This window comes from Populus euphratica, unplaced genomic scaffold (assembly GCF_000495115.2).
Source record: "Populus euphratica unplaced genomic scaffold, PopEup_1.0 scaffold2.1, whole genome shotgun sequence".
NCBI classification, from domain to species: Eukaryota; Viridiplantae; Streptophyta; class Magnoliopsida; order Malpighiales; family Salicaceae; genus Populus; species Populus euphratica.
The window spans coordinates 323526-349853 of record NW_011499846.1 but is presented as its reverse complement, the minus strand read 5'-3'; the positions used below and the strand labels follow the sequence as shown (position 1 = coordinate 349853).

Sequence of the window (26328 nt, the reverse complement as noted above, 5' to 3'; positions counted from 1 at the left end):
AAAGACCAGTTAGGTTTCCTAGTGACCATAATACTAGGTGGTGACTCCCTTTTACACAAAAATAAAACTAAGAGATCCCAAAATCAATCGATGGTCGCCGCAAGGGTGCGAAAACCAAATCAAGATGTGATCACCTATTTAATAATTAGTCAACAAATCAATAGTTTAGATTTATGTAGATAACCCTTGGTACAACAAATACTTGGCATCTAGATTTATGTAGATTATCCTTGGTACAACAAATACTTGGCACTTTCATAGCCCAACTATATGGTATAACCGATACCTGCGTTATGAAAGGAATTTGATTTATTGTTAACATAAGTTATAATCATGAATATCTGATAACATTTATAGGTATTAACATTATTCGAATAAGATAACTAATGTAATTATGTTAACAATTTATAATCCGATTGGAATCTTATGTTATTGTGTGCTTTCCAGTTGAGTAATAAAAAGAGTTTATATTATACTTGTTTAAAATAACATTAATGGATCCTCTAACTTTGACATTTTTTTATCATTGTTTAATCTTTACATTAATCTTACATCTCAAAGTCCTCTTTTTATTATTATTCTTCTTCTTCTTACCATTATCATTGTTATTGTTGTTGTTGTTGTTGTTGTTGTTGTTATTATTATTATTATTATTATTATTTATACAGTTAACTTTTCTGTGGTTCGATCTCGATCTTGCCGGATTATTTAGTACTTCGACACTCTTACACTTGGGAGATAACATTAATCTTATGATTGTGCTAAGAAGCAAACTCCTTGAGGACATATTTGGCTCTTGATTACCTCCCATTAGCAACTCTTTTTTTACCTCTTCGTAGCTCACCTAGTTCCAAAAAAAAAATCAAGAAAGCTATTCCAAGAATCCAATAAAAAAAATCCTGAATGAGGGTTCATCTAGTCTAGTGTCTACAGCTTTATTCAAATTTTTAGGAGGCTAAAATCCATCGTCATTAACCAAAAATGGATAATATATGTGTCATCGCTGATCAACAAAAAAAAAACACTATACATGCCATGTTGTAATTGGTTTCCCCATATTCTTTAAGATGTTAAGTTCAATCCATCTACGAAGACAACAAGATTATATAGTATATAATTTGAAGACAAATGATTAGCAACATAAAGAGCCTGGTCATTACTTTCAACGATCACTTTTGCTGGAAGACATTAGCCGGAAGACATTAATGACAAAGTATTTAGCATATTGGCATCAATTTCTTTTGTAGGAAATAAGTTGAGTATCAAATTACAAGTATCCAACTTCTATATGAACAATTTCGTAATTGATGTAGTTATATACCAATAGAAATTGAGGCTTCTAAGTAGTTATATATATATATATATGGAGATCTGACACTAATAAATTGTGTGGATGGTTTAGCATATATTTTTATGGATTAGTGGTATAAAACTGAATCCGAAAAGAGATCACTTGAAACCAGTATAATAGTTAAAAAAAAATCATAATTCTTAATCATATTTTTATGGATTATATTTAAATTTTTATAGAAGATTTTCAATGTCCAGTTGTATGAGTTATCAACTTTGTTAGCTTATCGGTAAATGGATTTTTTCAAATTAGAATTTGAAAATTATGTTTGATTCAACTTTGTTATTTTTCCTTGATAATTATGAATTTAATGATTTTTAGCTATATTTCATTTTTTGTTTTAGAGTTCCGATGTTTCTCTACCTTATTAAGGTAGGTTTCAGACCTATATAAAGACTTGTATACCATCTAGAAAGGAAGACTTGATGATATTAATATTTTAGAAATAAAATAAAATTTTAGTACTCTTTATATTTAAACTTTATTTTGACCAATTATTTTTTTTTTTTTACTCATTATTATCCTTATTAAACTTCCACGTGTATAAGTTGGTTTAAGAGCTCAACAATCCCAAGCTATTTCTTATCATGTGTTGTAATCTCACGTTATTTTTTCTATCTTTTTTAAGAATGCTTTCATGTCTATAAAAAAAAACTTATAAATCTCATTTATCATATTAATATTTCAAAAATAAAATAATATTTTAGAGTTCTTTGTGTTTAGACTTTATTTTGGCCAATTTTTTGCCTTTATGTTATCGTTGCTCTGATTGTCATGCTTTCACGTGCATCAATAACCTTGTTAGTAGGAAATAGAATAGTCCTGGCCTATTTAAGATATTTATATCATTGGAAATTGTTAGGTAAATTTTGTCTATTACAATATCAATAAACTAGAATAATTTACACAAAGCACAGATGAAATTATAAAATGCATGCATTATCATATGAGGATTACTGTATTTTACCAATGTCTAGTGTTTTTAGTCTACCTGACAATTTCTCCGAATTGACAGGCTTGAGCCAAGATCACACAAGTCACATTCGAAAAAATTTATTATATATCTAGCTTGCACTTACGCCTCTTGAAAAGTAAGATGGTGATATTTATCAGTGATGATCTAGTCCCTCCACTCCAACAGATGTGATAAGATGTGCATCTTCCTAGGAGTTGCCATGGTGGTTGATTGATCAGCAAACATCGAATGGAGAGAACCTGCCAGGAAAGTTCCTCACCCATCAAGGACAAGAATAGTCCAGTGTAAATTTGAATTCAAAGTACCAGAGATACTTCCAAAATGCTGCTTTATAAAAGGAGCATCCTAGTAACGTGTTCATGCATACAAAGAGAGTAACAAAGCTTGAAGTGAGCAAGTAAAGAGCGGGAAAAAAAAAAAAACAAGAAATTAAAGGGGTAGAGATGAAAGTTGAGATTGAGGAACCCAGCAGCCATGAGGCACTTCCCCTCCTCTCATTGAATCATGTATCTTTGCTGTGCAGATCAGTGTGGGCTTCTGTTAGGTTTTACGAGGATGTTCTGGGCTTTGTTCTCATCAAACGCCCCTCTTCTTTCAATTTCAATGGAGCCTGGTCAGTTCATTTACTTGCTTTGCATTTTCGGACATTAAATATACGTTCATAATTTAGTTTTAAAAACGAAATGACTGAATGTCTGATTAAATGCAGGTTGTACAATTATGGTATCGGAATACATTTGATTGAGAACCCATCAATTGATCATGAGTTTGACACCATCGTCGAACCACGTCCGATTAATCCCAAGGATAATCATATGTCCTTCCAAGTAAGATTTACGAGTTCCAAGCTTGAGGAAATTAAGAAAATGTGCAACTATAATTGCGGTGATACTGATGTGAGTCTTCTTTTTTTTTCTTTTTTCTTTTTTCTTTTTTTGAACAACAGTGCACCGATGTTGGCCTTGTCAAGAGGAGGCTGCAAGAAATGGGAATGAGGTATGTGACCGCTGTGGTGGAAGAAGATGGCATCATGGTGGATCAGGTGTTCTTTCACGACCCAGATGGTTACATGGTTGAAATCTGCAACTGTGACAGCATCCCAATCCTTCCTCTCTCATCCTGCCCAGTCAAGCCGAGAATGGGAAGTTTCAAGAAAGCAGCACCAAGTAACTGTGGGTTCATGGAGAAAGTGATGATGGAGAGCTTGAGCATGGATATGATGAACATTTCATTCTGAGTCGCAGAAACAATGATCACTGATCAACAAGTTCGACTTGCTTTTGCCTGTCAAGAAAAAAAAATTATAATTGTCCTGTTGCAAATGTATTTTACTACAAGTCCTGTACGTTGCAGGTCTAGTCTTGGGTGATGAAGAGTGAATATTTTGGTCATCTGGTACTCAATTTTAAAAAAACCTGTGAGCCTAGATGTGGCTTTTGCATGTCAAAGTGCAAATACATGGTGTCATCGAAAGTTTTTTTTTTATTGATTTAATGAAATCCTGTAATATGTTCAGTATTGAATTTTCCAATTGCATTTTATTTTTAAGAAAAGAAAGAAATGATGCATTTAGTCAAAGTTGACTAATTATTGGAGGCCAAGCAATTAAACAGTGCTAATTGCTACAGAATATTCTTTGGCATCCATCATTCTCCACAGGTGATTTTAATCACATCCCTGAACAGTCATAGTTGATTAATTGTTGGAGGCCAAGCAATTAAACAGTACTAATTGCTGCAGAATATTCTTTGGCATCCATCATTCTTCACAGGTGATTTTAATCACATCCCTGAACTTTGAATTTCTAGGCTACTGAAATTCAATTAAATTAAAGAAAAACTAACAGAGCTAGGCAATCCAATGCATTCACGTACACACAATCGTGTTGTGTATTTGTTTAGGGCAATTTGTTTTCTTATTTTCTCAAGTCACATAATTTCCTTTTATTTTATTTTATTTTTTCATATTAATTTTATTCGAGATTAGCTTGATAATTTATTTTAATGGACTTGATGTGATGTTTTTATAGCTAGAAAAGCATCTTGTCAGTAAACTGAGACTCAGTTGAAAAAAAAAAAAAAAGTTTTCATTATAGTTCTTGGAAACCACATGTGTTCTAGGATTTCGGTGTATTTTTTTATATCTGGTTGTGAATTCACAGGGGATATTTTTATCATGGTACTATGGCGTCCACAAGTATATTTACATCAACAGTAAAGGAGCTGCAGGCCTGAGTGGGGCTATGTTTACATTAAAGTTTCAACAAATTTTGAATTTTTTTATTTTTTAGATTATTTTAATATATTGATATTAAAAATAAATTTAAAAAATAAAAAAATATATTTTAATATATTTTAAAAAATAACATCAACCACATTTCTAAACATTTGCTAACATTGTTATATATAGTACTTTACACAAGTATTTTTTCTTGAAATATATTAAAAATATTTTTTATTTTAAATATTAGGATATTAAAATTATTAAAAAATCAAAAAATAAATATTAATTTAATATTTTTAAAACCAAAATATATTTTTTAACAAACAATTACAAACATAAAAATAAACGATGAAATTCTAAAGGGTAGCTTAACTGGTCAAGTTTTGGATTTGTTCTTTAATTGTCATGAGTTTGAATTCCCTAAATAACACTTGAAATTTACATAATTATTAATTTTAATTTTAAGATTCGTAGGATAAATCAAAATATATACAAATTGACCTAAATCTGTATTAATAAAAAATTAAAACAAGAAATATAAAGAATCTTAGAAATTGAATGCCATTACCATCATCAATATAATGTAGAATCTAATGCAGTGTTTGGCATTATGGTTGAAAAATATTTTTAAAAAATTTAAAATTTTTACATTTCTAAACATTTGCATAATGTGTTTAACATTGTTATATATAGTGCTTTACAAAAGTATTTTTTCTTGAAATATATTAAAAATATTTTAAAAATATTTTTTTATTTTTAATATTAGGATATTAAAATTATTAAAAAATAAAAAAATAAATATTAATTTAATATTTTTGAAACCAAAATATATTTTTTAACAAACAATTACAAACATAAAAATAAACGATGAAATTCTAAAGGGTAGCTTAACTGGTCAAGTTTTGGATTTGTTCTTTAATTGTCATGAGTTTGAATTCCCTAAATAACACTTGAAATTTGTATAATCATATAATCATTAATTTTAAGATTCATAAGATAAATTAAAATATATACAAATTGACCTAAACCTGTATTAATAAAAAAATAAAACAAGGACCGTAAAGAATCTTAGAAATTGAATGTCATTACCACCATTAATATAATGTAGAATCTAATGCAGTGTTTGGCATCATGGTTGAAAAATGTTTTTAAAAAATTTTAAATTTTTTATTTTTTTAAAATAATATGTTTTTATATTTTTAGATAATTTTAATATATCAATATTAAAAATAAATTTTAAAAAATAATCTTTACCACAATTTAAATCTTTTTTCATGTGAGTGTGAGATTTCACCACATTGGAGCATTGGCATGTCACAAACATCAAGGCAAGGGATGCCACGATGCCTTGCCATATCTTCTTACATCCACCCTTGATGACCGTGGCGCTGAAATGTTTATTTGCTCAGGGGGCAATATCTTCGCATTGCATACATAATTGTTTTTTATTTTCACTTTTGATTTTTTTATATAAAAACCATGTTGTATATATATTTTAAAAAATAGTTTTTTTTAACATGATTTTTATATAAAAAAATCTTGTATATGAGAAAGATTTGACGTGCTGTAGAACATAGATGAGACAGCTATTATAGAAATATTACAGGAATTGTTTTTTAGTAATTGTAAAAGAGCGGTTTAATTTACACATTTCTCTACTAATTTTTCAATACTTTAAAATTAATAATTATATAAATTTTTAATAATTATAAAATTTATTACATTCAAGCTAATATCTTCAAGAGAATAAATTCATTAGCATATCAATTCAGCTAATATGACAGGATTTGATAGGAGATGCCTTTGTCTGAACGGACGGCTAGGCTTCAAAGAAAATTTTGCAAGAGCTATGTAAAGAAATGGACCCCTTGTCAGAAATCAAAATGGTGGGCAAGAATAAACTCAAAGGCACTATCATCCTCAAAAACAAACCCCACTGCCTTTGAAGCTTGTGGTCACAGAGACTGAAACAAAGGTCTGAGAAAATATAAACTAAGAAAAAAAACAAAAAACCTCATTTCTTGAGCTGTGCACCTACTCCAACCACATGTATCATCATCTCTTGTTAGAATATCTCCAGGCCCCTCTTCACCCCTCCATATTATGTCCCTCTCTTTCTATCACCACGAACAACAAAAACATTAACATTTGATAGACAACTTAAAAATCAAATAGTGAAGCTGTGTCTTGTTGTGGTGCTTGTTGTCTTTATTAAAAGAAACTGTACGTAAATATTTTTCTATTTTGTTGATTTTGGAGAAATGAGAGTGAGAGGTAATTATGCGTACCCTTTGTGACGCTTGTGAAAGTGCTTTTGCTATTGTTTTCTGTGCTGCTGATGAGGCCGCACTTTGCCTTGCCTGCGATGAGAAGGTATGCTTTGCTTCCTTTTACAACTGTTCTTGTTTGTGATCCTGATGTTGAAACATGAAAATCATTTATTATTTGGATTTTTAGTAGGTTTGTGGGTGGTTCTATTTATTGGGCCAATTGTTTATTTTCCTCATGCTAATTATCAGTGTCCTAGAGAAAGGAACTCTGCTCCTGACTCTGCTGCGACTAATTAAGCTACCAATCTGTATAAAGTTTTACCAGAGACATTTAAGTAGAAACATCTCACAATTGTTTCATCTTCGATAGGAAATGATGGATGTTGGACACTATTTCTTGTAGATGCTTTTCTTAGGTTTCTTCTCTTGTATCAATAACCACATAACTTCCCCTGAGTCGAAATTTGAACTTGACATTGCTGCTTCTACAACTCATATAGAGGCTTTAGGAATTTGAAATTGGTCAATATTGTTGGTGAACATCTGATATTAAAGTTTTAGTCTGTCAATTGGATTGGCAGGTCCATATGTGCAACAAACTTGCGAGCAGGCATGTTCGAGTGGGTCTGGCGAATCCCAGTGAAGTTCCTCCTTGTGATATATGTGAAAATGCACCTGGTATGCAGGCTCTTTCTCGTATATTCTCTCCTTTAAGGCTGAAGCATTCATTAATTTGGTATTTTGGACAAGGGTTTGAACTTTGAACGTATGTTTTCTGCTTCAAAACGTGCATGCATGCAGCTTTCTTCTACTGTGAGACAGATGGAAGTTCCCTTTGCTTGCAATGTGATATGACTGTTCATGTTGGAGGTAAAAGAACACACAGGAGATATCTTCTGTTGAGACAAAAAATTGAGGTTTGTCATTGTTTTCTGTAGAGAACTCCAACAATTTTCTTCCTTTTATGTCTAATTCCCTTAAAATTTGATTTCTCTGGTTGTTCATAGTTTCCAGGGGATCAACCTCAGCCTGAGGACCCAGCACCGCAACCTATGTATCCAGGGGAGACAAGAAGAGGACAGAATAGGCCACAAAAGGCAACAGCAGGAGAGAACAGACAGAATCTCCAAGTTTCTCCAGTTCTGATGTCGGTCACTAATTCTGATGGGCATGATAAGGTGGATAAGAAAATGATTGATTTGAATATGAAGCCTCATCGAATTCATGAATATGCTTCAAATAATCAGGTTATTGTATTTTCATCATCCCTTTGCCTGAATTGCATCTGACTTTATCTGTATGATCTACTAAAGATAAGGGCACATTTTGCATCCAAAGAAATGGATTATTGGATGCTATCTATTTATATTGCTTGCCATCTGAAGGTACTTGGCTCATTGGAAAAAATTACCGTCGATGAAAGAGTACAAAACTATAATATTTTTAAACTTCAATGGTTAGAACATAAAAAGTTCCAGTAAAAGATGTGAAGGTGGACTGGGCTGATTTTTCAAATTCAAACTTCAATGGTTAGAACCTGGGTTGTTCTTTCTATGTGAAATGTGAATCCGGAGGAAAGTAATAAGCATAAGACCTAATCGTGTATTCTGTTATCCAAGAATACCACTTGAGACCTCTTACCTCTTTACAGGAACAATAATATTTTTATGTTAACGGGAGTGGTCGCGAAGCTGAAAGCAGGATTCCTATGTTGCCTGGAAAGCTGGAGAAGAGCAGGGTTTTTTCTATGCTTCTCTTATCAAGTAGTTGGCATTTCATGTTTCACTATTTCATTTTCTTCTCTCCTGTTTTCCTTTGATATGGATGATGTGCTTTTAAGTCTTGCGGATGGATTTTTACCAATGATGCGGTTTAGTTGTTTAGACAAGCTTTGGACGGTATACACATATGCTGTGAAAAACCTGCAGTAATTACAAATGAATACTGTAATGCGAGAGAATCTAGAAATAATATAAGATTTAATATGCTTCGACAATATATTTATATCCATAGAAGCAAGGAGCTTTTATTTACACTATATTAAAATAGTGTTACATAATATGTATTTATAGTAGATTCTAAATCGTTCAAAAAATCTTAAACGCACAAGAAATTCTAGGAGTATTAATTTGTTTTTATAATACCCCTCTACCATACCACAATGGTGTTGCCCCATACTCCCCAGCCTATGAATCATTCCTGCAACAAAATAAGAAATAAATCTCAGAGAGTCAGTTATCATTGCTCCGCTCCGCTCCGGCATTTACCTGTAAGCCACAAACAATGTAAAGCACAAGATGTAACCAAGTGTATAATGCTCACAGAGACGACGTTGCAAGACATTTCTTGAAAGTCTAGAGAATTTGCTATACTATTTCAAAATATTGCGAATGTAAGTTTCCAACTGTTCTTTGTCTTAGTTTTAGATGGCGAAACGTTGTTTTTGAAAGCAGACTTCCGATCCATCTCAGAATCCATCCAATGGTGAAACACTGCCTTTCGCATCTTTTGGCTCAGATATGAATTCATTTCGAGAAGACCAGAAATGCTATTGAGCCTACATTCTGAATTTTAGAGGGAACTTGTCCCGTATACAATCTAAAAGAAGGGCGGTTATCGTAGGAAAGTTGACACATTTGTTCTCTCATATTACATTAATTTTAAATAGAGATTACAACATCATAGTATCTGCTAGAGATCACGGTGTTATGAAAAAAAGATTATGGCAGACAAAATCATGGGGACATGATCACAATATCGATGAAGAGCATCTCCATGCCCCCTTTAACTCAAGGAAAGATTGGACCGAGAAGAGCTTGTGGCAATTAGGAACAAACCTGGGAGTAGTTAATTGTTTTGTTAGAATATTGACAATATGTTCAGGACCTCATAAGATATGTGTCAGGAAAAGAGTGTCACGAGAAACTAATTCCCAAACAAAGTAAACATCGATCTCGATATGCTTAGTGTGATAAAGAAAAAGTAACATTTTCCCCCACAAGCATTCTTCCTGCTTGCTTCTGGGGATAACATGATAACATACGAGTGGTCTGGTCTAAGCAAATGCTTCCACCATTTATCCTCGTTGTGTTAAGCAAATTATGCTTTTCAAAATGGAAGAGCTTCCTTAAGCTCGTGTACTGATAAAACTGGAGAACATCAAATCAGCTACGGGATGAATAACCTGATGCGTGAAGAAGGACAAAAATCATTTTTTTACCAAATCTGCAATCTCCTTGCACAAGTTTGGATGACCATCAAAGATGTTAATGTACTCCTATCTTCAAAATAAGAAGGTTTCTCCAGTCAACTGAGAAGTCAAAAAGATAAATGAAGACCATGTCGTTTTGTGCTGTGGAAAAATGGAAATCATTCCGTTGCCGGGACTTGAACCCGGGTCTCTCGGGTGAGAGCCGAGTATCCTGACCACCTAGACTACAACGGATTTGATTCTTTATTCGAAGAACTTGATTCCTTTTATTTTCAACCATTACTAGTTTTCCACATTAAAAATAATTTTTATGCAGCTTTAAAATGAATAATTGTTAACGATACTCTGAAAGGTATAGAAATAATATTGTAGCTTTTTTCATGTTTATCATTTTTATTATACTAATATTTTTTGTTATTTTCTTTTCTCATGATTGATCTTTAAAAAAATATATATTTTTTTAAATTATTTTTGTTGTTTTTTTTAATATTGAACTAACTAAAAATTTACCTTTGACATTTAAAAAATATTATAAATTGCTATAATATTTTCTTATATGGAAGTCTATTAAAATGTTTTTAAATTTTTAGCTTGCTTGAACAGGTGAATTGGGATTGAGAAAGAATTTTTTTTTTTTGTTTTTTGAACTAATTTATTGATATTTTGAGTTGAGAGATTGATTTATTGATATAGTAATAATATTTATCAAGTGTTTTTAAATGAAAATAAATTGAAATAAGATTTTTTGGATTCAAAAAAATCCCAAAATCAAATTTCCAACCACCTATCCAATATTTTTTTCCTTCTTTTTATGTTTTTTTCCTCTAAGAAGGTCCTTTTCAGTTTTTTTTTAATATTGAGCTGGTTAAAAATTTAACTTTGTAGTTTTTTATTAGAAAAATATTATAAATTACAACAATTCTTTCCCCGTGTAGTTTTTGTTTTGATATAATATTTTTTTACATGTTTTTTTAAATTATTTTAGTTAAATTTATTTTTTTAATATTGAACTAATTAAGAATTTAGCTTTAGCTTTCCCTATATATTTTTTTTATTTTTTTAGTTTGCTTTTTTGTTTTTTCCCAAAATTGTCTTCTTGTTTTTTGTTTTTTTTTTGTTTTTTTAAAATTATTTTTATTGATTTTATTTTTTTAATAGTAAGCTAGTTGAGAATTTAACTTCGTAGTTTTTTCTTTAAAACACTGTTAATTGCTATAGTGTTTCTCTGTATAGTTTTGTTCTTTTTTCTTTGTTTTTTTTTCTATAATTATCTTTGTCAATTTTAGTTTTCTTCATATTGATTTAGTTGATAATTTAGCTTTGTAATTTTTTTCTTTAAAAAAAAAAGTATGGATTGCTATAGTGTTTCCCCACATGATTTTTTCTTACTATAGTGTTTCCCCACATATTTTTTTATTGATTATTTTTTAAAATTATTTTTGTCAAATTTATTTTTTTAATACTAAGCTGATTAAAAATTTAGTTTTGTATTTTTTTTCTTTAAAACAACGTTGATTGCTAAAGTGTTTTTCCATATAATTTTTTTTGTTATAATTTAAAAAAAAAAACTATGATTTTTTTATAAATCTATGACAACGCACAAGCATGTCATAAGCTCGCGGCAATGCGCGAGCATAACAACTAGTTATTAACTAAAATTTATTTGTTTTATATAAAGTAATTTTTAAAAAAACAAATTTGTATTTATTTGTTAAAGAAAAATTTAGTTTGATTTTCAAGAAAATATTTTTCTTTTATTTTGGATAGAAAACATTGTTCAAAAGTTGTGAAAAAAATTAGAAATATCATGTTATCTATTGATTATATCAAATTTAATCATTAAAATTTTAATTGTTATATATTTTGTTTTAAATCTTTTTTTTTCAATTTTAACCCTTAAAATTTAATTTGATTTGTTTGTTATATCAACTTTATTCTTTATTTTTATAAAAAAAATTTTCTTGTCATTTTTTTAATTGAAATTTTTTTATTTTCTTTTCTCATGATTGATTTTTTTTTTAAAATGTATTTTTTAAATTGTTTTTATTGTTTTTTTTAATATTGAACTAACTAAAAATTTATCTTTGACATTTAAAAAATATTATGCATTACTATAATATTTTCTTATATGAAAGTTTATTAAAATGTTTTTAATTTTTTAGTTAGCTTGAAAAGGTGGATTGGGATTGAGAAAGAATTTTTTTTATTTTGTTTTTTGAATTAATTTATTGATATTTTAAGTTGAGAGATTGATTTATTGATATAGTAATAATATATATCAAGTGTTTTTAAATAAAAATAAATTGAAAAAATATTTTTTGGATTCAAAAAAATCCCAAAATCAAATTTCCAACCACCTATCCAATATTTTTTTTCCTTCTTTTTATGTTTTTTTCCTCTAAGAAGGTCCTTTTCAGTTTTTTTTTAATATTGAGCTGGTTAAAAATTTAACTTTGTAGTTTTTTATTAGAAAAATATTATAAATTACAACAATTCTTTCCCCGTATAGTTTTTGTTTTGATATAATATTTTTTTACATGTTTTTTTAAATTATCTTAGTTAAATTTATTTTTTTTAATATTGAACTGATTAAGAATTTAACTTTAGTTTTCCCTATATATTTTTTTTATTTTTTACTTTTACTTTTTTGTTTTTTCCCAAAATTGTCTTCTTGTTTTTTTTATTATTTTTTTTTAAATTATTTTTATTGATTTTATTTTTTTAATAATAAGTTAGTTGAGAATTTAACTTTGTAGTTTTTTTCTTTAAAACACTGTTAATTGCTATAGTGTTTCTCTGTATAGTTTTGTTTTTTTTTCTTTGTTTTTTTTATCTATAATTGTCTTTGTCAATTTTAGTTTTCTTCATATTGAGTTAGTTGATAATTTAGCTTTGTAGTTTTTTTTTTAAAAAAAATATGAATTGTTATAGTGTTTCCCCACATGATTTTTTCTTACTATAGTGTTTCCCCACATAGGGTTTAGCTCACGTGTACGGGCTTTTTTACAAAATCTTCATGGTTTCTAAGCTGATTAAAAATTTAGTTTTGTATTTTTTTTCTACAAGTAAAGCTAGATTATGTGGAGAAAACATTGTGATTTTTCTCACAAAACAATTTGGATTGTTACAGTATTTTATTATATGGTTTTTTGTTGTTATGATTTATTTCAAAATTATATTTATTGATTTTATTAGATAAAGGACTGTAACTTTCATCACCAAATACTATGAATTGCTACAGTGTTTCACTTCATAGTTTTTTGGTGTGATTATTTCTAAAATTATCTTTATTAATTTTATTTTTTTAATATTACAATTACAAGTAATTATTACAAGTGAAGTCAAATCATGTGGAAAAGCACTGTAGTTTTACCTCACAACATACTGTGGATTGCTATAGTATTCCACCACATGATTATTATTTTTATTATAATTTTTTCTAAAATTATTTTTATCAATTTGATTTTTTTAATGTTGAGTTAGTGGATAATTTAGTTTTGTATTTTTTTTTATCAGTAGAAAAGCTAAATCATATAGCAACATGCTAAAACATGTAGTGAAAGTATTGTAATTTTTTTCATGAAATACTGTGAATTACTACAACTTATTTTATTCGATCTCTAAGATTTTTTATCACCAGTTTAATTTTTTTATATATAAAATATTAGCTCCATCAGAACTTTAATTTATATTATTTATCAATTTTAATTTATAATTATAATATCTTCAAATATATTTGCTCTGTAAGCCTATAGTAGCGCTTCGGCATGCCATGTAGTACAATTTATTTTATATAGAATATATAAGGTGATATATATATATATATACTTATTTTTTTATTATTTATTTTATTTAAAATAATTTATTAAATTATAATTATTTTTTTAATTTCATCATCTTTCAACTTTTTTATCTGTTAGATTTGATTTTTATTAATTTGATTGTTATTTATTTTATTTGAGATAATTTATGGACTTAGGATGTTTTTTTAATTTCATTCTCATTCAACTTTTTAATTTATAAGATTTGTTTCTCATTATTTTAATAAACTTTAAAAAAAATATTAATAAGTTATTTTCAGCTTATTTTTCATACATAACTAGATACTAGAAAGTGTTTTTCAACTTATTTCTCATGATACTACATTTTAAATTGTATCATTAAGTGTAAACATCATTTTTACATATATTGATTACAATAAACATGAAACTATGAAACACACCTATAATATTGGCATATTCTTTTATCATGTTGAAAACAACTCTTCTTGATTCAAAACTAATTTTTTCATGTTAATAATGTGTTAGTGGCATATGCACATTTATTTTTGTGTTAAAAAAATTGAATTAGCCCATGATGGAGTGCAAGTCATAATTAAGCTCTATAATGCTATAATATATAAGAAGAGAGAATGCAATTCTTTTTTTTCTTTTTACCTTCACTTATAATAAAGTCATGAAAACTTTAATCTAGATTAAGTTTTTTACAACTACAATCTTAGGTTGGTAGAATGATTGGACTTAACATGGTTGACCAACTGATTGGTTAATAGACCTGACCACTCTTTGGAGTGACTAAACTTACCACTGGTTTAATGGGTTAACAAGGTATTTTCACACTCATTTAAAAAAACAAGTTTTCTATCGAAAGGAGCCTCTAGTATTAAAGCTAGTAAATATAGAAGAAGGAATAATGTATAAGAAAAAACAAGAGATTGAGGAGTAGGGAGTATAAGGAACAAAAAAGCATGAAGTGCATGAAAATTGCTTTGTGTGTGAAGTCTTATGCCATTGCTTATGTTTATTATCTGGTGACCAAAAATATTTGTATGGCTTGGTCATATGAGCTTACTTTATGGAGAGTTTTCTCCTAGTGAGCGTTGCTAGTTGTTATACTATTAATGGAGAGGTTGATTTTTATCATTGATAGTGATTCTTTATTGTGCTATTGATGAAGAGGCTGGTGATTGGTCAATATCTTTTAAGATGATATATAAAAAAAAAAAAAATTATTATTGACGAGAAAAAATAATCATTGCAGGCTGGAAGAGTTAGTGCCCTCGTATTGTAGGTGAGGAAAGCAGGTCATTCTAACAAAAGTAAAGACTCCATATTGTGATAAAGTAACATAATTTTTTTTAGGTTGGCAAACCAAACGGTTAAACCCTTTAATGTCAATGCTTAGTTGTAACATTTATCTATATAATAAAATATTAATAAAAACAATAAATGGTATGTGATCAATTTAACTGTTTATATAAACAATAAACTAGGCTAATATATTTTACTAACTGTTTGGTTACAAATTTCATGTTGAAGCTTAATGATTAACATGTGGAAATAACATCGAGGTCCCAAACTCAAGGGGGATTTTATTTGCTTCTAAACGACACAAGACTTGCCATCTACCTTTTAAAAAAAATACAAAGGTCGTACATCAAGTCATCCATCCTATATTAAAAGCAAAATAAAATATAGGCGCATGCGTAAAGGCCTATCTCAAGCCTATGTACATGTGCTTTGTTGTGGTTTTTCTAGGTTTTTTGTTTTTTTTTAATTTTTTAATATTTTTATTTAATTTCATTCTTTTAAACATAGTTTTTTTAATCTTTGGGTTTGTTGCCCCTTATTTATTTATTTTTATTTATGATTTTTATATAATTTTATCATTTAGTGTTGAGTTGATGGTCAATTAGTTTTTGTATTTTTATTCTATAATAAAAAAATCTAGTTTTTTTTTCAATTTCATCCTTTAATATGATATTTTTATTTAATTTAATCTTTTAGTATTAGATTGGGCGTAAAGGCCTATCTCAAGCCTATGTGCATGTGCTTTGTTGTGGTTTCTTTAGGTTTTTTGTTTTTTTGTTTTTAATTTTTTAATATTTTTATTTAATTTTATTCTTTTAAATGTGGTTTTTTTAATCTTTGAGTTTGTTGCCCCTTATTTATTTATTTTTATTTATAATTTTTATATAATTTTATTATTTAATATTGAGTTGATGGTCAATTAGTTTTTGTATTTTTTATTCTATAATAAAAAAATCTAGTTTTTTTTTTCAATTTCATCCTCTAATATGATATTTTTATTTAATTTTATCTTTTAGTATTAGATTGATAATAAATTAATTTTTGTATTTTTTTTATCATATTATAAAAAAATTAATTCAACTCAATAGATTATGTAACCCGAATTGTAAGTTTAGTGGTTTGACTAGGATTAACATGATATTTTTTTTTGTTTCCTTTAATATTTTTTTTTAAATTTACTCAATCCACAAGGTTACGTTGAAATAACTTTCAAGTAATTTAATTTAAAACTTGAGCCAAATAAAAAATTGAATTAAAAGGTTTTTTAATTTATCTATTATACCAAATTTAATAATAATATCTAAAAATTTATGCGGTTTAGATATTATTTTTTTCACATTTTAAAAAAATCTAACACAACCCACCACAAAAATCCTGACAATAAACTAGTTATTGCTACAGAGCAGACATGCATACTCAATTTTGATCGCTAAAAAAATATTAAGAAACCAAAAATAAAAAGGGGAAAGGCTAAGGAATCACTGGCCAATCTTACCAGGCTCGCGAGCATTTCGTACAGTGCAAAAAGCCGACAATTCATTAACGGTTATTACCAACTGCAGGGTTGTCATTTCCATTATTGCAGGGGCTTACAGGTAACATACAAGACCCAAAAGTTCGGTCTCCTCTTCATCGCTGACAAGGTTCTAGAGACCGAGAATCGTTATGCTAAAATGTTCTCTCTCTTTATCTCACATCTATGTTTAATTATAATGCTGGGAGAAGGTTGAGATTCTGGCGTATATTTTTTTTTAATTATAGATATTTAATTAATTTATAAGTACCTCAACTAATCTTTAAATATTAAAAAATTAATGATTAGACAAGTCTCTAATAAACCTAAAATTTATCATAATTAAACCGGCAATATCTTGAGAGCAAATTCAGGACCAGTTGATCTGCATGCTGGTGCAGACAAGACCATCATTGAGCGGGATGACACGGCCGACCGAATGAATCAGAATGGGCGGCCATTGGCTGCCTTTGGCTCTGCAACATTTGCTGTCAACCCCCGCCTGCTTCATCGCAAAAGACATAACCTTCAAGATCTATTATACAGTTTGAATTTGCTAAAACTTACAGTTATCTTCTGTTACAATGTTTGTCTACACATTAATCCAATTTCTTGTAAGAACTACCAGAGTAAATCTTGTATGCTAATCATTAACAAGTCTGCTGATTTTACCAATCACTAGATCATTGACTACAAAAAACATGCCAAAAATCTTTTATAACAAATTATTTTAACCTGGTTCGTATAATTGAATCAGGCTTTAATAGGCAAGGCTTTTACCGCTTCATGACAGAACAAGGCACCATTGCCACCATCAGGAGCTCTTGGAAAGCAGGCAGTGGCGCTGCGAATATCAGCAGACACAGCAGCCTTCATAAGTTGTAAGTTCAATGGAGCACAAAACACCCTGTATGATCACATTGGAAGGCATTATTTCAAGAAATGCTGCATTGAAGATTCGGTAGATTTCATATTCGGAAACGGGCTCTCAATGACGATTGCCATTTGGATGCTGTAAAAACTAGCTTTGGAGGCTTGACTGCATAGAAGAGGAAGAGCTTCCTTGAGGAAACAAGCTTCTCCTTTGTCATCTGCAAGGTCACCGGGTCAGCTGCTCTCTACTTGGGCAGAGCGTGGGGCGATTTCTCCAGGGTAGTCTCTGCCTAACACGTACATGGACATTATCACCCCTAGAGGATGGTATAGCGGGGTCAAAAGCAGAGAGATGTATGATCTCTCTCTCCAACACTAAAATCAACTTTGATTTGGCATAACCAACACTTGCAGTTAATCAATCTGTAATCAACAACCAATCATTTAATTAAACGCAGTTATTAATCCTGTTTAAACTATGATATTGACATCATACGTGCCACGCTTGGATAACTCGTTTGTTTCGCATGTCTCGCAAGACTGTATTTTACGGCCAGTACAGATGCTCAGGCCCGGGGCTGATTTTGGAGGAAGAGTGTCATGGTCCAGAGAGCCATCTGAAGAACAGGCCCTGCCGTTCATTTCCATTGGCTTCATTGACGGCATGAATTGTTTCTCAATTCACAAGTTATCTTTCATTAAACCATTGCAAATTTAATGATTTTCATAAGCTACCGATACGATTAATCTGGTTATTGATACTGGAAATTTAATAAGACTTTCTATTGCCGCTCCTGAAGAGTGAAAACTTTACGTTTTCAATTCTTCGCAGGTTCATTTGAAGAACAAATTGCAAACGATCAGACTGAGAAAGACGAGGAAACGAAGTGATCCAACTTGAATACACATGAAATCTGAATTATTGAATGCAGAATATTGGAATTCTTTTTATCAAATACAGTAAGGTACACCCTAATAACAATAATAAACTACAAATGAACTGCACAAATCATATGTACACTTTAACATAGCTTCCCCCGTGATGAAAGCTTCCACTAAACACGCTAAATGCAGCTTTCTGTTCAACATTCTGTACAATATCCAGTTGCACTAGGTCAACTGAAAAACGAACAAAAAATAAAGAAAACAAAGGAAGATGTTACCAATAGAAATAAACAGCCTTGGTACAAGAGATTGAAGTCAAGTGATTACAAGAATTACAATGACCAAGGACAATGATTGAAAATGGCAATAGAGTATTTAAGACAATAACTCAAGATAAAAGATTTGCCAAAAACAACTTTATAACAAGGATTGAGTGAGACAACCCCAAGACAAAGACTAGTGTTAAACAAATCGATAACAGGCAAAAATTCCCAGCATAAAAATACACATTACATCTCTAAAGAGAAGGATTCATTGGCATTACATACCAGAAAAGATGAACATCACGACTGGAAGAGAGTTACAGTTGCAATATAACCATTCTTCATCACCTGTTAACACCAGAATAGTAAGAATAGCACCAAAAACCAGAAGTGGATTTCAAAAAAAAGAAAAAGAAAAAACCTTTAGCAAGTGCACAAAATTGGCAAGTGAATTTATCCAAAAGCTCACCTCGAAGGCAATGTTCTGATATCCATATACAAAAGTGGAACCAAAAGGATTGCTTGTAGATCCCTGTGTTTGAATAGCTGCTCGACCACAGTCCCCAAGGATCTCCTAATTTAGAAGCAACCATAATGCACTCATGAAGGTCAAATAAAAAAGAATTATTTGATGCTAAGACTGAAATTCTCGTTGAGGGCATGCACAAGTAATAAATCTAATTACATGCTAACACAGCTATAAGTGGACAGTACATGTGAATCAGAACCGTTTAGAAGATAGGTTAAAGCGCAGAATACATACAGTAAGATCCTTGGTTTCATTAATTTTTTATTGTAAGCACAATAAACAAAAATATCCAGAATTTCTTCAGAATGAATTAACAGTTGAAAGATACTCGATGCAACCAGTAAGTTACTGTTGCCAACAAACAGATACCGCTATGCCTATAGGAAGCTTTTGTCATTTATGAGCACAATTACTGTGCCATTAGATTTTCCAGATAGAAATTGGGGGGAAACACTACAGCGGCTTTAAAACTTTACCTTCACCTGGTCCCATTTTGTGCTTGGTGTAATACTCTGTTTGGAGTTGTCAACTTCATCAAAGACCCACATGCAAGCAAGAACAAGAAAGAGTTTATTATATTCTGCATCAACAACTAAAACCTTCAAAATCAGAAAAGAACTTACAGTCAGAACCTTGGATGACAAAATTGCACTTGATGTACGAATTAAAATCTGCATGACCAGGATAGTTTGTGTGCAAAACAAACTTTTTGATTCTGTGAGTCTGCAAAAAAAAAATAAGGTTATCAGAATACTTCCAAATAGAAAGATAGTTGAACAGAGTCATGGCTAAAAGTCGTCCTGAACAGAGAAAGATACAAGTACCTGTCCATCAAATAAGATATCCAGACCACGAGTGAAGTAATTGTAAAAGTAGTCTCCACAAAGGGTTGTCCTCGGGCGAAGGTCAGAAGCAGAGTGAATGACCATTTGGTCAACCTGTACAGCTACCAAAATTAGTATGTGTCCCAGTAACAGCATGGTTAAGTGAATGGCACTGCTAAATAATAATGATTAAAAAAAAAAGATGATGAAGGCCCATCAGTTAATGTCCTTTCAACTCATGTATGTACCCTGCCATGATCCAGACTTATGTGTGCAGAAATTTTCCTATCTCTATCCCACGTAGTTGTAATCACGAAGTCCAGTTGAGAAGTTGGTCACTCGATCAAAGTCTTATTTTGTCTATTAATCTATAAGGGTCTTATTTCTCTTCATCAAACTAACATTGCCTATAAAAGATTTAACATTGCATTTCCAGGATAGCAACGCTACCTGCTTTTGATGAATTCCACATGGACGACCTAATTCTGTCCATACATCCTGCATCGAAAAGGAAACTGTGAGAAACACACGGGATAAGTGATTTGAAGCACTTATAATCCCACATAAGAGAGCACACCCTGATGAAAATCTCAATTATTGTTCTACCCTAATATCTTGTGAAAGCCATGTATGGTATCATCGTCTCATTCATATCTCCTGGGCATATACCAACATGAGGCAGCAAAAATGATCTTTTGCGGGGTATAATACTAGAGCACAGCAACATAATACATAAAAACTTACCTGTGGTGATGCACCAAAAGGAATATGCTGCCCTCCAACAGAGAAATATAATTCTTCCCCAAGCTGCAGAGATAAACATTGCATTATAAAAAATACGAGACAAACATCAAGAAGAGTTTTTAACCTCTTAAGAGATAAGAAACCACGATGCTAATTCTCAAATCTGCATGGCATAATCCTTACTCTAAGGCTGGTCCTTGTATGGTTGAGCATGTGCGATTCCCATAGGTCATTAATTGAACAGCTTAATAAAAGAAATGGAGGGGTCAAAGAAAGAAGTAAAACCTTAACATGCACCTCTTCCATATACAGGTTACCAGGAAGTACTGGGGGAGCAGAAGCCTTATGCATTAAAGATCCAACACCTACTTTTTTATCCGCAGAACCATCATATATAGAGACTCGACATGTAACTGGCGTAGTGCCATCGGGAAACTCTAGTGGCAGTTCCGCTGTCAAAAAATGAAAACAAATGAAACTAATTAGAATATTGAAAAGCAGGATGAAACAATTATATTCGCTTGTCTAAATTGCAATACAATACCTTCTCTACCATGAAAACAATCTGTATACTGGCTGGGAATCGGAAAAGCAAATGACAAACCCTGAAAAACCAACATAAAATAACCTGATCATCAAAGGCCAACAAGTTGCAAAGAAGGAGAAATCACCATAATTTCATTTTTCATGCACATACTGGGTAAAACAATGTGTACACGCCTCTATCTTTGTCGTAAATCCCGGGAAATGTAGGTCCAAAAAGCGCATATACAGCAACAAAAGTAGCTAGATTTGATGGTCCCCTGAATATAAAAGTAATAATCAAAACACAATATGTCAAAAACACAGACAAAATCATCAATAATTCATGTGAAAAAGAGCATAGCTTACCCAATAAGAGATGTAGCATAGCGCATTTGAAGACGTTTCACATCGAAAATCTCAATCAATCGTAACCTCTAAAATAATCAAAATAAAAACACAAAATGCATCTAAACAACTCAATTACGGGGAAATAAAAATCAGAATTGCGGGCGAGAAAAAAAAGACACATTACTTGTGACCACGGATCGAATCGAAGATGAAACCCATGATCAGGAAAGCTGATAACAATATCAAGTTTTAATGGCTCCTACACATAACCCCAAAAAAATAATAAAAAACATAGAATAACAAAAGAATCGAAAAAACGTAAACTAGAATAAAATAATAAAATTCTCAAAATCGAAACAAAAACCTCATCGAAGTACTTCACATGAACGACGTCGTATATGCTAGGTTGATGTTCAATCTGTGCAAATGCTTCACATATTGGCATCCCTGACCAGAAAAAATGCCAAAATCAGAAAATTAATAAAAAAAATTCAATTCATAATCTCTCAATAACGGTGTCGTTTAACGGGGACTGATTGCTTACCCAGAGAGAAAGGACCGATGCCGTTACCAGGGCGGAGATCGAGAATGATAACGCCCATAGCAGTGCCTTCACAGCGGCGTCGCGGTCGCTGTGACTGGTGGTGATTGTGGTGGTGGTGTAACATGTTATTCGCTGGGTTGGGTGTTTTTGATTGGTCCGGTTTTTTTGCTTTGGATGGGGATTACAGAAGTCCGTTACTTTCGCGAGATAGTTTCAATGCTTTTATACCAAGTTTTTGTCTGCACGATTCGTTTTGTTTTCTATTATTTTCAGGTTGTTGTGGTTCGGTGTGCATAATGACGACAGCAACATTGTTATGGACTTATGGTTTCTACTTTCTAACCTCAATCTCAGTCGGTTTTAACTTTTACTGTGAGAAACTGAAAGGCAGGTCACAGTCATGGTCTTTTTCCGACTTTTTAATTGTGTTTTTACTTTGAATATTGTTTTTTATTATTTTTTATAATTTTAATAAACATAAATTTAAAATAATTATTTTAATTTATACAAATAAATTTAAAATAATTATTTTAATTTATTTTCAAACTAAAAATTCTTTTAATAAATACTCTACAACACGATTTTAAAAACACATATATTATCTATTTTGTGTACCTCTCAAAACTATTATTAAACTCATTTCAGTCTAATAAATCAATTTAATAATAAATTAATTTGAAAACTAATATAAATCATATTTTAAATTAAAGTAAATGGATGAATGTCTAACTAAACCAAAAGGTTATTTCATAAAATGATTGATTGGCTACAAACTAGTTTAATATTTAAAAAAAAACTTAAAATAATTAAAATAATATTTTATTTTATATTAATTTAAATCAACAAATTAACCTATTAAATTTATAATTTCATCCTTAATAATCTTGCAGGCACCCCTTTTTCTTCCCTTCCTTTTCTTTTCACGGACATTGAAAAATTTTGAGTTTATTCTTAATTATGGTTACTTTTGAATAATTTTTTACTGATTTATTTTATCTTCAACAATCTCAGATTTAGTATATATTTACTACTAGACATGATGTTTTGTAGTATTTTAATCCAATTTATTTTGTATTTTCTTTTTTTTAAGGTTCTTGTTTCTTGTTTTTGTCTTTCCTTTATTGGGTCTGAAAATTTTACATAAATTATTAATTAATCAGTCTTCAGACCCCTTATCTGAAAAAACAAAAAAAATATATAAATAAGATGTTATTTTAGGATACTTAATGCAATGTATAAGCTTGTTTCATTCTCTATATTTAAATAATTCTCTTATATCTTGATTAGTTTGGGATATAAGATATTGAAATCTTCCTCTTTTTAAGTCAAATGAAATTTTTAATTAAAAACATTACTGTTGAAAAATTTAAGTATATTTGAGTTAAGTAAGAAAAATAAAATAATAAAGAGTTATCACTTTTATCATGAATTAATTATAATAATTTAATTTAAATTCAATAGTTTAAATCTAATGCACGCTACAAACAATCATAATATTTTAAATGACAAAACCAATCTCCTCCTCATTAAAATTTAAAATTGTGTTTCAAACAATGTTTTTAAAATATTTTAAAAAATTATTTTTATTTAAAATTATTTTTTATGTTTTTAGATTATTTTGATATGTTAATATAAAATATAATTCAAAAAAATATAAAAATATTATTTTGATATATTTACAAATAAAAATATTTTAAAAAATAATTATTATTATATTTCCATACTATCCTTAAATTTTTGTGGTAGCATTCTGTCTTAAAATTAATGTTTTATATATTTTTATATTTTATTAATATGTTAATATTAAAAATATTTTTTTAAAATATAAAAATATTTAAAAAAAATCTTTAAAAATCAATCATATTTTCTTCCATAAAAGCGCTGTCATGAGGGAAATCATAGCAACCGACGACTTTACAGTTGAGGCTGCCTGCCTCACCAATAAAGTTAATTAATTGTGTATTCCACGCGCTCACTAATAAAATAAAATTAAAATGTCTCAGCATATGAATGCGTAAAACATCTGTAGACGCACAACTAACCAATAATTGGGGTTGCACGACGATAGCATGTTAAAAACTATGCGCCATTCTAATAACTATTAACTTCAAAGTGAATGAAGAGTTTTTTTTAATTGTAATAATGTTTGAAGTTTAAAATATTTTTTATTTTAAAATATTTTAAAATAATTTTTTATTTTTAATATTAGTATATTAAAATCATAAAAAATACTAATTTTAAATAAAATAAATTTTAAGTTTTTTAAAAATATGGGTTAGATTGCATTTCCAAACATGCTTTAAAACAACATTCATGATATTATTCTGATATTTTAAAAGACGTGGCATCAATATTAATTGAAATTAGAATAACAATTTAATCTGAATTTTATAAATATTTATCCACTGCTTTGAATAATAAGTATATTTTAGAATATAATAAGTATGAAATAAATATTGTTATATCCAACTGAAATTCATTCAAATTTAATATAAAATATATATTTATATTATATAAAACATATTTGTAGAATATTTAAATTTTTTTAATACAACATGTTCTTATAAAATAAATAATGAATATCCTTGGAATTTCCAAAAACTAACAACAAAACCGCCGACAGAGGACTGTAACAATTTATAAAACCCAAAAGCTAGCATGTCAACTAGAGAGTTTCGATGGGATAGTGTCCCAATAAGTCATCGAAGAATGTCGTTCGATCTTTTGTTTTTAGGCCGAGGCCCATCATCCACGAACGAACTGGTGCTTTTCGATCGTTGTTGTCTGGACCTGGCCTGAAAAGCCCCTCTGTTCAGTCTGTAAGGCAGGTGCTGTTCGGCCTTGCAGTTGCTGCAACTGTCTTATTTTATCTCCCCCGCCACTTTCCATGCACATATCACATGTTATTATTTTTATTTGATTTGATTTTTATTAAAAAAAAATTAAAATTAATTTAAATAAATAAATTTTAGTTTGATTATTTATTTTAAAATAAAAATCTCTTTAAATTAACTGGTTTGGTTATATTTATCTTGATATTTTTTTTGTTTAGCTTGATTTTTTTATTTAAATTCAATTCAGTTGGTTTTTTTATTTTGATTTATAAAACTAAAATTGAATTAAATTGATTTATTTTAAAAAAAATTATAATTATTATAACTATTTTTTTCATTATTTGATTTCTTAATTATTATTTGATTTTCTTGATTTAATTAATTTTTTAGTTTTTTTCTCAACTCCTAGCCCATATATGTATTTACAGCCATTCACTATTTAACAAAATTTATTTCGTTGGATATCGTTCCTTTATGATTAATTTTCTTCCCTTTTTTTTTCATGGATCGATTTTCTTTCTTAGGAGCCAAAAACCGAGAGTTTTATATTTTATTCCACTTTACTATCCATAAGCACTATCTTCGCAACAGTTAATGGCATCATCTTCACGTGGTTAAAAACGAAATTTAAAATTAATTATAATATGAATTTGAATCATAAAAATAGATTATAAAATTATAAAAAATTTAAAATTAATTATAAAAACTCAAAAATTAATGAATCATATCAAACTTATCAACTCGAATTATTGGGTTAAAAAAGAATTTGTCAATCTGTTTTTAAACATAAAAATATATTTAATTATTTGGTTTTTAAACATAAAAATATATTTTTAAACATAAAAATATATCCTGTCTCTCAAGTAATAATGGGATGTTCTTATATGAATTAGAAACAAAGATTCGATTCCTATCTAACCAAACAAAATAATGTAATACGAAGTTTTAAAAAAATTATATAAAAAGATTCAATTTTGATCTAATGAATCATGATTCTATATTAAAATCAACATCACAGACCTATTATCTAAATTAACATAGTATCATAAAAATACAAAATAAAAAAAAAGATTGTAGATGACACACTCAATTTTGTGCTTCTTAGAAAAATGATACTTTGTTTATGATTACAAGTTTCTTCCATAAGATAAAAATAAGAGTCGCCACATCTAACTATAACAAAAAGAAAATTAAATTAATTAAATGATATATTAAGTAATGTTGCCAATTAAAAGAAAATAGAAAAAAAACCCTAAATTTCTTTAGTTCAAGTAATAAAAATTATGATTGAGCAAAATATAATGTATAAAAATATATCAGATCAA

At 29.4% G+C, this 26328-nt stretch overlaps 3 protein-coding genes and 1 non-coding gene across 7 annotated transcripts; 2 read left to right on the top strand and 2 right to left on the bottom strand.

The window, feature by feature from the left end:
- Positions 1-2679: 2679 nt before the first annotated feature.
- On the top strand, positions 2680-3880 carry LOC105128688 (uncharacterized). Its single transcript, XM_011030473.1, has 3 exons — positions 2680-2940; positions 3037-3154; positions 3274-3880. The coding sequence occupies exons 1-3, from the start codon at positions 2771-2773 to the stop codon at positions 3562-3564; spliced, it is 579 nt and encodes a 192-aa protein (XP_011028775.1). The 5' UTR covers positions 2680-2770; the 3' UTR covers positions 3565-3880.
- A 2616-nt stretch (positions 3881-6496) lies between these two features.
- On the top strand, positions 6497-8721 carry LOC105128677 (B-box zinc finger protein 18-like). Of its 2 annotated transcripts, XM_011030460.1 has the most exons (5): positions 6503-6923; positions 7402-7498; positions 7622-7737; positions 7828-8067; positions 8472-8721. In XM_011030460.1, the coding sequence occupies exons 1-5, from the start codon at positions 6831-6833 to the stop codon at positions 8478-8480; spliced, it is 555 nt and encodes a 184-aa protein (XP_011028762.1). In that variant the 5' UTR covers positions 6503-6830; the 3' UTR covers positions 8481-8721. The 2 variants fall into 2 exon arrangements, with proteins under 2 accessions (XP_011028754.1, XP_011028762.1); XM_011030452.1 differs by lacking the exon at positions 8472-8721 and having other exon boundaries at positions 6497-6923; positions 7828-8258.
- A 1471-nt stretch (positions 8722-10192) lies between these two features.
- Positions 10193-10265, bottom strand: TRNAE-CUC (transfer RNA glutamic acid (anticodon CUC)). The gene has a single exon. It is a non-coding gene; the product is annotated as a tRNA-Glu (tRNA).
- Positions 10266-18380: 8115 nt separating this feature from the next.
- LOC105128651 (UPF0183 protein At3g51130-like) lies at positions 18381-22470 on the bottom strand. 3 transcript variants are annotated; one of them, XM_011030429.1, is made up of 15 exons: positions 22170-22470; positions 21990-22072; positions 21810-21884; positions 21644-21711; positions 21450-21555; positions 21297-21357; positions 21038-21204; positions 20753-20815; positions 20459-20506; positions 20009-20122; positions 19817-19907; positions 19661-19713; positions 19125-19229; positions 18930-19003; positions 18381-18632 (listed from the first exon to the last, which is right to left on the bottom strand). In XM_011030429.1, exons 1-14 carry the CDS (start codon positions 22291-22293, stop codon positions 18956-18958), a joined length of 1206 nt encoding a protein of 401 aa, XP_011028731.1. In that variant the 5' UTR covers positions 22294-22470; the 3' UTR covers positions 18381-18632; positions 18930-18955. The 3 variants fall into 3 exon arrangements, with proteins under 3 accessions (XP_011028731.1, XP_011028720.1, XP_011028726.1); XM_011030418.1 differs by having other exon boundaries at positions 19808-19907; positions 22170-22469; XM_011030424.1 differs by having other exon boundaries at positions 18381-18626; positions 18941-19003; positions 19808-19907; positions 22170-22469.
- Positions 22471-26328: the final 3858 nt, after the last annotated feature.